This window comes from Dermochelys coriacea, chromosome 14 (assembly GCF_009764565.3).
Source record: "Dermochelys coriacea isolate rDerCor1 chromosome 14, rDerCor1.pri.v4, whole genome shotgun sequence".
NCBI classification, from domain to species: domain Eukaryota; kingdom Metazoa; phylum Chordata; order Testudines; family Dermochelyidae; genus Dermochelys; species Dermochelys coriacea.
In genome coordinates this window covers 3,343,571-3,357,324 of record NC_050081.1, presented here as the reverse complement: position 1 = coordinate 3,357,324, position 13,754 = coordinate 3,343,571, and the positions used below count along the sequence as shown (strand labels likewise).

General features: G+C 44.1%; 1 protein-coding gene across 1 annotated transcript in view; it reads left to right on the top strand.

Annotated features, from left to right (window-relative positions):
* Window positions 1-13,754, top strand: part of NPLOC4 (NPL4 homolog, ubiquitin recognition factor) — a 43,238-nt gene that overhangs the window by 7,304 nt on the left and 22,180 nt on the right. Inside the window, exons 3-10 of the mRNA XM_038371706.2 lie at window positions 18-130; window positions 2,014-2,196; window positions 4,906-4,954; window positions 6,220-6,314; window positions 7,527-7,650; window positions 8,375-8,554; window positions 11,450-11,536; window positions 13,116-13,187. Coding sequence (XP_038227634.1) covers window positions 18-130; window positions 2,014-2,196; window positions 4,906-4,954; window positions 6,220-6,314; window positions 7,527-7,650; window positions 8,375-8,554; window positions 11,450-11,536; window positions 13,116-13,187 — 903 coding nt within the window. The remainder of the gene's footprint in view (window positions 1-17; window positions 131-2,013; window positions 2,197-4,905; window positions 4,955-6,219; window positions 6,315-7,526; window positions 7,651-8,374; window positions 8,555-11,449; window positions 11,537-13,115; window positions 13,188-13,754) is intronic.

The following is a 13,754-nucleotide window of genomic DNA, read 5'->3' as shown; positions in this document are numbered from 1 at the left end:
CATCTCTTATTTCCTAGGTTGCAAAAGAGTTTGGCTTCAGGAATAATGGCTTTTCTGTGTACGTCAATAGAAACAGGACTGGTGAGATTACAGCCTCACAGAACAAATCCCTCCATCTACTGAAAATCAAGTAAGTTCTTGACAGAGAATATCAGGGATGCAGAGAGAACGTTGTACAGTAGAATGTGCCTTACCCCTTTTGGCAAACCTGTCTAACTTCTCCCTTCTGTGCCTATGTGGTAACTAATGGACAAAACTACAAGCTTCAGTATTCCCTGCAATTGTTCATTGTCACTGAGAGACCAGTGCTCAGTTCAATGCTCTGAAATTACTCCGTATGAAGCCAGTCAGGACTCTGAGGGAGCCATCTCCTCTCTGAGCGTACTGTCTCCAGGGCAAGAAGCCTACACAGCTTCAACCTTCCTGGGTCTGACCTCGGAGCATTCAGCATCCCCTTACCCACCGTGCTTCCCGCAGCAAGTCGGCCCGGGCGGGGCTCCTGGGGAAGCCAGAGAGCCCTGCACCCCAACTCTGCAGTCAGACGTGACTCTCAGCCAGCCGGTAAAACAGAAGGTTTATTAGTCAACATGAATACAGCGTAGAACAGAGCTTGCTATTACAGAAATCAGTGACTTTCAGCCAATTCCTTCTTGGGGAGGGGAAGGGAGCCCAGACCCTGGCTCTGGTCCTCCCCCGACTTCCAAGCCAGCCCAGAATGACTCGCTTCCAGCTGCCTGGCCCCTGCACAGGCCCATCTTGCTTCCCGAGCCAAAAGTCACGTGGTCGCATCCCCCTCCTGAGTTTCAGGTTACAAAGAGGCAGTTATAGCATCATGCAGGCAATGGAGCAGCCTCCGCAAAAGTTACACCCCCTTATTCTCACAAACTGAGGCACACACCCCATTCATGCAAAACAGTAAGACTCACATAGGTTCTCATACAACATAACAAGGGAAAATCCCCACTTCGTCACATCCGTGTCAGGTCACAGTGTCACTAGTGACGAGGCAAATTGGATTGGTTGCAGTATTGTGGAAATGTGGGCTACCAAAAGTTACTGTCTGTGGCAGCCCATGGTAGTCACCTAGCTTAGGGTTTTATATTGCTGCCCACCACTGTAATAAGCCTGTACCAGACTCCTCTTTTGCTCCTCTGTGGCCAAGAGGGAATTGCATCATTTTTTCCACCTCCTTATCTTCTGCACTCCTCCACCCACATTGCATTGCTGCTGGAGTCCATTTCAAATGAGCCAGAGCTCCAGCCCTCCCTAGTCAGAGATTATTGGCAATGTTCTTTCAGTCCGCCCATCACCTTTTCTAGTGTGGGTGTTGGTGCAAAAGGAAGGGCACCAAACAAAGTTAACTCATTTGTGTTCCATAATAGTGAAAAAAAACATCTTTGGAAGACACCTGACTACAAGTGTAGGCAACTTAGTTAACCCTTTGCCCTGCTGAAGCTGTTTTTTCTCTCCTTTTAACCCCTTCCGCTCTGTTCTCTTTATTTTTCTTTGGCTCTGTTCTTGGTGAAAGGTGCCTCTTTATTTTGCTGGTGCTAGAGGCAAAATTCAACACCAGTGTTTGAGGGCATCCTGCAAATGGGCAAAACAGCAGGCACACTAGCTAGCTGGCTAACGAAATGGCTTTGGAAGGTAGTTGTTAGTGTTGTGCTAGGTCATTTATACTACTCGTGTCTCCAGATTTCAGGTTCTGGTACCTGGGAAGCTGTGGTAGATGTGCATTAGTGAAGGCACGTTTTATAGTTGCATGCCAGTAAGGAAGCTTAGAAATTTCATCAGGTAACTTGGACAGAAGCCGTAGGTTCCTCAGAGTGGGTACAGTGAAAATTATAGTCAAATGAGTTATTGCTGAAAGAAAGGGAGGTGAAGATAATGTATCTTGAACTGTACTCTAACCTACAGAGTGGACGCTTTCCTAACGGCTGGTTTGTCCCATTGTGTATGTAGAAAGTTAGGCACATTCCAAAGCAGTGCTTGTTTCTCTTTCTCCCCACATAGACATGGTGATATGTTGTTCCTCTTCCCCTCGAGCCCTGCTGGCTCTTCCTCTGAGAACATGGACATCTCTATCTCCCAAGGGCAGTTGCGCCCCTTGGGGGTCCCTCACTTGGTGGAAGATGAGATCGACCAGTACCTAATCAAACAGGATGGGAAGATTTACAGGAATCGAGACCAGCAACTGTAAGTACTACCGTGCATTCTAACTAGATTCTGTAGTGTTGACCTCATGCTTGGTGGTGGTGAACATTTACAATAATGTTCAGTACGAAACGGATAACCAGTAAGTGTGTTAAACGAACGGCCTTCCTTCTAAACCATACACTGCTCATTGGCCCCCCACCTTTTTGGAAATATGCACAAGGAAAAATAGACTTTGCTGTTATCCTAGAAAGTTAAATCTGGGCTCTGGCAAGCCAAGGGTGCAAGCAGATTCCAAACCATAGGGCCTTTGCCAAGAAGGATCCTGCTGACAGCCACAACCTGTTTAAACCAAGGTGGCTTCAGCTGAAGTGCCTCTGATGATGATCTCTATTCCCAACCCCTTTATGGCTATACAGATTAAAATCAGCACTTTGACTTCTGTTTAGAAATGTACTGGTAGTTAGTGCAGCGTGTGGAACAATTCCGGAATATGCTCCCAGTGTGACACCTGCCTAATAAGCAACGGGCTGCATTCTGAAGTAGCTTCTGTTTCCATATGGTTTGGGTGTACTTCATATAGTGTATGTTACATTAATCCAGGCTTGAGGTGACAGGCATGGATAAACTGTGGCATAGTCTGGATCCCACATGAAAGCCACAAATGGAAAAAATCCCTTTTAGCCAAGGCTGCTACTTAGGCATCCAGAAATAACAGAGGATCTTGGTTGCAATGGTTCACGTATGCCTTTGGTCAGGTGCTCTGGTTGTTCCCCCAGCCCACTAATGTTCCCCCTCATACTCAGATTAAGCCACCACAGCTATCCCTTGTTACAAGATACCCGTGTGCTGGGGGGGGGGGGGGCTTGTACTGGCTGGGAACCTTTGTCATCTCAGGTCCAGCAGTCTTTATAAAGGCAAAACCACAAGAGTCAAAGGAGTGTGTGGAAGTGTTGTTTACCGACTAGCCCAGGGGACTGGGAGTCAGGACTCCTGGGCACGATGCCTAGCTCCCTTCCTGGTCACTGCAATAATTTCTTGTGCCCTCTGTTTACCCTTCTATAAAATGAGGATATCTGCTTAGCTCACGGGAAAGTTGAGACATAGTGTTTTATAAAGTGTGTTTAGATAATCCTAGCCCCTATATATAGTGCTTATCAGTAGATCTCAAAGTGCTTTACAAAGGAGGTACCTTTATCCCCATTTTACAGATGGGAAAACTGAGGCATGTCGCAGGAAGTGACTTGCTCAAGGTCACTCAGCAAGCCAGTGTCAGACCTGGGAATAAAACCAGGTCTCCTGAGTCCCAGCCCAATGCTTTGTCTGCTAGACCATACTGCCTCCTGGTTTTGACTGAGAGGCGCTCTGGATGAGCAATGTAGTATTTGTTCCCATAAAAATAAACATAAGTATTTTAATAATGCCTTAAATTTAAATACACCTTAACAAAATGTTCTCAGGCTGGGTGGTCACACAGCATTAATTGGGGAAAATATATGGCAATAATTGCCAACACTAATTACTATTTTCACTTACCCTCAGACTTGGGACTAAATCCCACTTTGTGAAGTAACTTCTCAGAGGTGAAGAGCAAAGATTTAAAGATGAGCAGGACTTTTTTTTAACCTGAATGCCCCACCCAGCCCTGTTATGTTGTCTTCCCATATTGTTTGATCTTTAGTGCTGCAACAGAAGGGAAGTTCAGAAAGGCGTAGCCTTTAAATGGAAAATATTGTCTAATCTTTTCGAGCTGATGATAAATGAGGGAAATGGCACATTAATCTTCAAACAAGAAAGGCAAAACTCTTCACTTCTTGGTTTAAAAAAACCCCAAACCAAAACCTGGGTTTAATGTGACCACATTTTTTAAGAGAAGAAAGATATTCTTAGCAGGGAGTCAAAGCACAATGACAGATATTTATGATGATAAAAAATGTATGTCCAGGGTTGTGCCTGTGTTTGTGGCTGCGTATCAATCTAAACTTGATGGGAGGCTGGCATTCTGCTGAGTGCATTAGCAACCTGTAGTGGTCCTTTAACGTGGGAGATAATGTTCATACAACCTTATTAAAAGCAGTGCTGCACTGGCTCCCATCCATATCCTCCTAGTGAGAGCCAACAGCCATGTTCATCTGCTGGGGTTTGCTCTTAAGAACCAGTCCTGACCAGTTTTTAATGCCCTGGCAGATCTCCTGTGGTTTCTAAGGAGATCACCGCAAAAGGGGATTTTTTTCCTTGTCTTAACTTTGGCCCAATAGGATTTTATAAGTTAGATAAGGGCATATTTCAATGTGTTCCAAGAGCATTCTTATACAACTGATAAAGGATGAGTGTGTTGGTCCTCATTTCTTTAAAGTAATGCAGCCTCCCCCTTTCTCTTCCCTGCAAACCCCATAAAGCATTGCGTATCTGAGTTGAAACACTGCCCTGAATCAGAGTTCTACAAATTCAAGGATTATAATCTGAAGCCTGTGCATAGAGCTGTTTAACTAGTGGAACAGGTGTGTCAAGAATGTCTGATTGTGACCTCAGACTTGTAGGTTAAATCCAAGATCTTGCTCCCAATGTATGTGAAATTATTTTTGTTTCCCTCCTCTCCCCCATGTTCTATCTTATAATGTACCAGTAGATGCTCATGGCCCAAATGGTTATCCAAACATTCCAAATCTCTACACTATACGAAGAGTGTAAAGTCTGGCATGGAGTATCTTTCCCATTATTAAATGTGACCTTTTGTTTCTCTTCACACAGATGTCGACATGGCCCTTTGGGTAAATGTGTGCATTGCGTACCACTAGAGGTAAGGAGTCAAACTACACACTTTAACCATCACTTATTTACATTACTTTCTGAAGTTAAACTTCTTTCTCTAAACTCTCTACCTGCTTAAACACTTTTTGAAGCTTTGTAATGGTAGCAGTTCTGAGAGGCAGACTCCTGATGTGTTGTTACCTAAGGCCTCCTGTTCACACCAACAATAGCTAAAGAAACAAAGTTCGTCCTTTGGCTATAATGCTGACCTAGGATTTATCATAATTCATAGGATCATAGAATATCAGGGTTGGGAGGGACCTCAGGAGGTCATCTAGTCCAACCCCCTGCTCAAAGCAGGACCAATCCCCAATTTTTGCCCCAGATCCCTGAATGGCCCCCTCAAGGATTGAACTCTCAACCCTGGGTTTAGCAGGCCAATGCTCAAACCACTGAGCTATCCCTCCCCCCAAGGCATTTGTTTTTCTGCAGTAATGAATTTAACAGAAAATACTTTTAAAAGTCCAGGCAAACCTTTGTGTGTGAGGTTCTATCTTCTCTCTTCACTTTCACTCTGGATCTCTGTGCCTCTCCTCATGTTCATGTCACTCTCCTTTCCCCTCCCCCATACGGATTTCAGTGCTTCTCCTCAGATTTCAACTGCACCCTATTTAGATTGAAAACAATCATAATAAGAAAAGGAGTACTTGTGGCACCTTAGAGACTAACAAATTTATTAGAGCATAAGCTTTCGTGAGCTACAGCTCACTTCATCAGATGCATTAGCTCATGAAAGCTTATACTCTAATACATTTGTTAGTCTCTAAGGTGCCACAAGTACTCCTTTTCTTTTTGCGAATACAGACTAACACGGCTGCTACTCTGAAACAATCATAATGATACTCTCAACTGTTTCCCTGGTGCATGCAGAAATGGTTCCCCCCAAAAGCCTACCCAAGTGAGTGTGGTCTCCTCCACCCCATGAGTTCCGAACATTCTTTATTAGGTTGTTTGATCAGCTGGTCTTTTTATTTGTTGTTATTTTAAAAGCCTTGTGCCTTTGAGGCTACCTGTGATTTGTGGAGAAAATCTGTGTTTTGAGCAAGTATGAAGCAATATTAAAAATAATGTGAAGTCCCAGTGGTTCTGTCACATGAAACAGAAACTGCCATGAAAAAAAGGCCAGAGTTTCTTGATTGTTTCCATGCCGGGAGCCAGTGGAAAGTTGAATCTAGAACACCCATTTGTTCAGTGATCAGTGTATTATCAGACAGGTGTCTGACCTGCCTCTCCTTTATGTGGGTTTTTTGGCAGCCTTTTGATGAAGATTATTTAAACCATCTGGAACCTCCTGTGAAGCATATGTCATTCCATGCCTACATCAGGAAGCTGACCGGAGGAGCAGACAAGTAAGAAACTCACTGCAATTAAGGGAACCTTGTAGCTACAACAAAGTACACAAACCTTGCATGAGAGTTGTTGGTAATAGTTATTATATGGTAACCCTGGGGAATATGAATCCTAAGAAGTATCTTCACTTTAAACTGTGGCAAGGTAATTGCTTACAAGCAGCATTGCTGAAGTTTGGAGGAAGATCAGGTAGAAGGAAGAAAGGGCACAGTATGATCAAGAAGCCAGGAGTCAACCTTAGGGTGGGATGGATGGTGCTTTGGTGGATCAGAAGAGCTTTTATCCAAAATCCACTTCTGCTTTTCAGTTAAGTACTAAGATTTGTAGAAAATCAAAGCTCAGATTCCCTTGGGGCCTAGTTCCCCTCTGACACGGACTCCCTGTGTGACTTCAGAAAAGACTCTTTGCTTCAGTTCTCTGTCTGCAAAATGCGGGTGACAGCACTTCCCTCCCTCACAGAGGGTTGTGAGGATAAACTCGTTACTAGTTTGGGTACCTAGATAACAGTCGTTATGAGGCCCAGGTAGTACCTTAGGTGGAGGAGGTACTGAATGTGCTATGTACTTCTATGTACTTCACTCAAATAGCCAGTGGATGTCAGATGCAAACCTATGGCTGCAAAGCAAGGCCACAAACTGACGCAATCAGCAGCATTCTGTGCAGGACAGGTCCCTTTCCCTGGAGCTAAGGGCTGAGAACCCATCAGTATTATAGCATGCCTTTCCTTTGAAGAGGAAACAAGTGGAACCTTCCCCTCATACTGTGGGGAGGTTGTATTGCTGAAATGAAACTTTCAAGCATGCATTCTTTCATTTTAAGAGAACTCCAGCTTGCACAAAATTTTGTGCACATAAAAGGAAACTAATTTTGGTCATGCAGTGTAACACGTGCTTTGCCATGTGCAATATAAACTGTTTAAACTACAGCCAAATGACTTTTATCTGCATTTCTGACACTTTTGCTGGAGCCACCAGTTTACTGGAAAGTTGCCCAGTAGTTAGAGCAGAAGGCTCTAACTGGCTTCCATTGCTAGCTCTGCTACTGAATTTACTGTGCGACTTTGGGCAAGTTGCAGTATCCTATAGAGGTGCAAAGTATTGGCGCACAATGTCTGTTCAGTGCCTTGGTGCTTGACTTGCTAGATTCTTTCTAGGAGGCAAAAGGTATTCTAATATCTAAAGAAAACCCACCTTTCTTCTGATCTTATTCAGGGGGAAGTTTGTTGCACTGGAAAACATCAGCTGCAAGATTAAATCTGGATGTGAGGGGCATCCTCCCTGGCCAGAAGGCATTTGCACCAAGTGTCAGCCAAGTGCTATCACTCTCAACAGACAGGTGAGTCTTGGCATTGACTGTGCTAAGGTCTCTTTGTTCTCTACACAGAGAAGCTGTTGTTTACCTTTTTTATTTCTGAATGGGAGAAAATGTCCAGGAGAACAGCCATCTTGGAGTTTGGGAGCCTTTGCATATTGGCAGTTGCTAGGGAAATGGTTGGTTAATGTCTTTCGCTGCTGCAGAGAGAGACTCTGAAATGTGCTGGGTTCAGTAATTTCCCCGTAGTGCAGAGGAGATCTGCACGGACCTGAGCTGGGACGGTGCTTCTCAACTCTTCCTCAACATGGGACCCGAAAAACCACTTGCAGCTTCCTGTTGCAACCCATCGAAATTCCTTCATGTTTTGCAGTCAGAAAGGATTGTGGGATTATTGGCCTAGCAAGAAGCCAGAACTGATTTTGGGTGCTGGGTATTCCGAGTGCTTTCCTCTCATCCTTCCTGCACCGTGTTCTGCTCTGGTGGGCAGAGATGTGTGGTGCTGCAGCAGGAGCTTGGAGCAGGGAGGGATAGAGCAGTCATGGGAAGGAGAAGTCAGGGAGCAAGCTAGCTTCCCCTTCCTCTCCTTGCTCCAGTAGGATTCTGACTCTTTTTTTCCTTAATTGTTGGGGGACACCCCTGGCAGGTCTGGAAAGACATGACTGGACTGGAAGCAGGCAAACTAGTTGATTATATTGGTCTGGAATCAGGGTGTTGGCTTAAAGCACTCTTGCTTTCTATCTAACAGAAATACAGGCACGTTGACAACATAATGTTTGAGAACCACACGCTTGCTGATCGCTTCCTCGACTTCTGGAGAAAGACAGGGAACCAGCATTTTGGGTACTTATATGGACGATATACAGAGCACAAGGACATCCCGCTGGGTATCAGGGCTGAGGTAGCTGCCATCTATGAACCTCCACAGGTAAAAATAACTCAGGAGAAGAATGTCGTAGCTTTATTTCTGAAAGATGGCAATCAGGGACCAGGGTACCCACTTTGTTCAGGAAATCACGTGATGTTTCCTGCAGTAGATCCTAGAGGGAAACTGTCAAGATAAAAATCATATATTGTGAGTAAATGTCTGTGTTAATAGTGACGTCTTAGATTATTACCACTGAAATTACCACTCAGATTTGCTTTTCGCTGTTTGTGTTATATGATTTTTAGTTGCCCAAGCACAGGGAAATGCAAAAGGAAACAAAGTGCAAGTGACTTCCTTAGAATGGGTTTGGCTTTCAAGTTCTCTGTGGAATTGTTTGGGTTGCAAAGGCTTCAGTGGGAAATGTTTGTTTCAAAACACGCTCATGGAAATATTTCTGTTGCCCTCAAATGTTGAAAAAAGTCTACAAAACCAATGTTTTGGGTCAACATTGCACTGTTTCTCTTTATTAGATAAGAATCGGCCATGTAGAAATCTACTTTAGGTACGTGGGGGTGGATAGGTCTTTTTGGAGCAGAATACCTCAAGTTTAACTTTACACTATCTTGGTAGCCTGCATTTTAGACAAGAGTAAATTAGGGTTTGATTTTACCTGATACTGGCTCTCTTTCTGCCGTTATCGTTTCAAACTCTGTCAAGTTTGATGATGAGTGGGCCAACACCTTAGTGCAGACTGGTCCGGTGCATAACCTTGACCACCACTTTCATATTTTAACGTCTACTGTGGCATTTTGGGTCTTTTGGTTGTAAAAGAAGAGTTGTAAAAGTCACTAGGTGGCACTAGTCACTGCCTGAGAACCCTTCCGGCCTTATCTTTAAAGTGTTGGACCACAGCCTGTTTTAGTGAAACCAAATACATAAAATAGATTTTAATATAACTGAATCAGACCTTAAAAAGCTGAAGCTGTGTACATTTAATGATGTAATTGACAATGTCTAGCACTATAGAGAGACAAGCGGGGAAGGGAATATCTTTTATTGGACCAACTTCTGTTGGTGAGAGACAAGCTTTCGAGCTACACAGAGCTCTTCCCCAGGTCTGAGTAGCTCAAAAGCTTGTCTCTCTCACCAACAGAAGCTGGTCCAATAAAAGATATTCCCTCCCCCACCTTGTCTCTCTCGTATCCTGGGACCAGCACGCCTACAACAACACTGTATAGTGGTGTCAAGTACGAATAGTACCTCAGGAGAGCAGTGTGCCAGGGGATTCAGAAATCTTCGGCTGTGATTTTTAAGTGCCTGACTTCCCACTGATTTAGAATGGAACTGAGCAGCCAGATCTTAGCCTTTGTCTACACTACCTCTTTTGTCGGTCCAGGTTGTGAAAAAACACCCCCCTGACCGACATAGGTTTCACTGGCAAAAACATAGCTACCACTGCTCATTGGGAGTGGTTTAGATATGCTGTCAGGAGCGCTCTCTCCTGCCAGCAAAGAGCAGCTACACAGGAGACCTTACAGTGGCGCAGCTGTGCCTCTGTAAGGTCCGTAGTGTAGACGTAGCCTTAGTCTCTCTAGCAATGTTAAGACTAGCAAAGGTATTGGAGGTCTCGCCTTGTATAGTTGCTCACTGAAGGGCTGCGTTATACACAAGGCTTCATCATGTAACATGGCATCTGCAAGTAAGGGTACAAAAAAGTGAAGCTGGAGTAGTATTTAACTTCTCTTTTTAAGGACTAAAAAGCCTGCTAAGGTTATAATGAAAAGCAGCAGGTGTCGTATTTCTGTCAAGCCACAACTGCCTTCAAGTCATGTTTAAAGATCTCCCTGAAATCCACACAATCAAGGAAGCTGAGTGTTAAAGCTTTGGCATCTGCATCAGTTTCAATATTGCAACATGGAAAGAAAGATAAAGCCTGCCATGCCCAAAGATAGATTTTTGATCAAGTTTGACTCTTCACATCCCGTCTATTGTGAATTCAAATTATATGTGTTTAGTATGTGATAGGCATAGTATGTATATGTACATACCCTAGTGAGGGAGGTATGGAGCATGAATTTCATTAATCCTGATTTTGTCACTGGATTCACTAGGAGTAAAGTCACAGTCAGTACTGAAAGTATCATTCAGCTCTTTGAGAAGTGATTACTGCATGTGCATGTGAATAGCCTTTCAAGCCTTTAACAACTCTGCTGGTTTTATTAAATGCCAGCACAGCCAAGCCCAGCTTGTTGGCACAGTGTCATTATAAGCCCTTTATATGTTTTAGGGACACATAAAAGCATTGGAAGCCAGTACAACTTGTAGTGTCTTTTCCAGCACCACGATGGTGTATAAGGTAAAAGCGAGGAAGGTTCTTCCACTGTTCTGGAGAGAGAAAACTCTGCTCTTCTGTCTGGCAGAGCATCTCAGCCCAGCTCCTCCCCAACCCAAAACCCAACAACAAAAACTCCTGCCTTTGAAAGCACACCCAGATGGCTGAATCTTGTTTTCCAGAGCTGAGAGGAAAGCCTGAGTTTGCTCTTGGATTCACCAAGATCCTTCCTATGTGCTACTCTAACATTCGAACAAACACAACATGAGCCTAAACCTGCCAAGTCAAACGGGGATTCAGAAAAATGGTCTCATCTATGCCTTTCTCTAGAAGTGCTCCGAGACCATAGTGATGGGTTCAATGTGTAATTGTCTAGATAGAGCCCCTTTGTTCATGCTTTGCAGACTAAGCCTCAGGACTCCTGTGAGGTGGGTATAAACTGGCTTTCCCAGGGTCCTCACAAGTCAGTGGCAGAGCTGGGAATGGAACCCAGCAGCTGAGTTCCCAGCCCCCTGCCTCACCCACTAGACAATCTCTCTTGAAATGGTCAGAATGATAGGAACTGGTTTGCTCTGGATTTTGAATGTTCTGTTTTATGAGCCAGTTCTGTTGTTTGCTTACAGATTGGCACACAGAACAGCCTGGAGCTCCTAGAAGATCCGAAAGCCGAGGTTGTGGATGAGATTGCTGCAAAACTTGGCCTGAGAAAGGTAGTAAAATGTTCCTGGCTAACATGTTTCTGGGAGAAGGGGTTCTTGGGTGTCTCTGTGCAGCAGTGACTCCTCTCACATTGGTTCTCCCTGGCTTGATGGGGTTAAATTAAGGCTGGGCACATTTTGAAATCTATCTTATGTTTACTTGGGGCCAATAGCTCTTATGCTTCCAGGTGTTAAAGTAAAATAAGAATTTTTCTCTGTGCATAAATACTGAGCAGTACAGCAGGGCTGTTCCGCTCAACTCAGCAGTCCTCTGTCTTGAATGACATCAAAGGGATTAGAAGAGTATCAAAGGGATAAGAAGAGTAGTTGAAACCAAACTTCTCCTTTCCCCTCAGATAAACACATTCTGTAACATCTCTGGCAGGTGCTAATTTGGCATAGTTGTGGTTTGAGTTTTCTTGCGGGTTTTATTCTTTCTTTGAGATGTTGTGTGGAGTTTTTTTGGTCAGGATTCCAGCTATCAAAACTACAGTGCCTGTCTCTCAGTATTCATTTGGGGCTATATGTGGCAAGAATTATCTTGTGTACAATTTAGATGTGGAGTTCAGCTCTTAAGTCCTTTATGTCTCTTGTATCTGCAACCTGTCAGTGATTTAATCAAGACACATGGATTTCAGTGTCCTCTGTACGCAGATGACTTTCAGATCTATATTTAATTTTCCAGGCTGTCTGAGGATATCACTCACAATGCCATGCTACCACTAAGTATTGAATGTTCTAAGATTTTCTGAAGTTGAATATTTTCAAGCTGGACGTCTTGCTAAGAGGCAGGAATACTCACACGTCTGTGGTGAGCTCTCTTGCTCTCTCAAGATAAAATCTGTATCTTACTGCCAGTATCTGAAGCAAGGAATCCATGGATATTATTTGACTCTAGTTTTTTCTTTGTTCCTCACATTGGTTCTGTTACAATCACCCACGTTAAAAATTACTGTTACTGACTGTTGGCTGCAGATCTGTGGTGCATGCTTCATCTGTCTCATGGCCTCCTGGCGAGCGGGTAGCAGCATTTCTTAGTTGAATGGCTTGATATGGGAGAAGTTAGTTGCAAGGGAGGATTTGTACAAAGAGGGTATCTGTAGTATATGTGCAGTGAAAAGGTATGAATAAATTGCTTCTCTGAGCAGAGCAGGCTATGATTGGGGATACATTAGAATTGAGTGGGAAATGTTAGCTTTATGTTAACGAGTGACTACTAGCGTGAGAAAATGAGATCACTGAGACATGTTGTCATCTCCTGGTGTTGCTGATGCTACTTCACTCTGAATATTGCACAGCAAGTGGCTTTTTGCTGTGGGGGAGGTGAAGGAAGTCCTGGTGCCTCCAGGTTTTTCCATGAAAAAATTCCCCAGCAAGACACAAAGAACTACAAGTCCCTTCCACTGGCTAGCTGACATTACAGATGTGTAAGTTGTGTTCAGATGAGCACGACGCATCTGGGAGAGTCATTTCCATCAGGTGCTGCACAGCAGGCCCTCCCAGGGAGGTTGGAGGAATATCTCTACGAGTGAAAGAGACTGCCTTTTAAAAAAAGGGGTGTGTGTGTGTGTGGTTTTGTTTCAATTCAAAGGTTGGCTGGATATTTACGGATCTGGTCTCTGAAGATACACGGAAGGGGACTGTTCGATACAGCAGAAACAAGGTGAGAAGCAAGAGCATCAGTAATTACTTTCTGTATTTATTGTTGTTTATAGAGCATCATAAATGCAGGCTCTGCCCAGCAGAATCCTGTCCTGAAGAGCTGAAACGGATGACACAAGTTGAGCCAATGCAGTCTAGGGTGGGGGGTGTATGTTGGAATTACATTGTTTCATGGTACACCTGGCTCTTCAGAGGCATTTGAAGGAGTAGCAGTGTGATCAGTGCCCACCACAAGCATATGAAGCAGCACAAAGTCTCCTTCCCCCACTCCTGAGACAGAACGATTAATTAAGAGACACTTTGGCAGAGTGTAGGGAACAGGAGCAGGTTCACGTAAGGGGTGAGAGTTTGGTGAGCAAATCAGACTTGCATCTTCTGGAGACTGCATTGCTGTCTGAACCTCAGAGTGCTTACAGTGTAATACGTGCATGGTGCTTTTTATCTTCAAACTTCAACCTTCCTGTTGCCCTGTGATTTGTCAATATTATCCCCATCTCATAGATGGAGAAACTGAGGAACTGGGAGGGGAAATGGTTCTACAGGACAGAACCAGGATTAGGACTCTGGC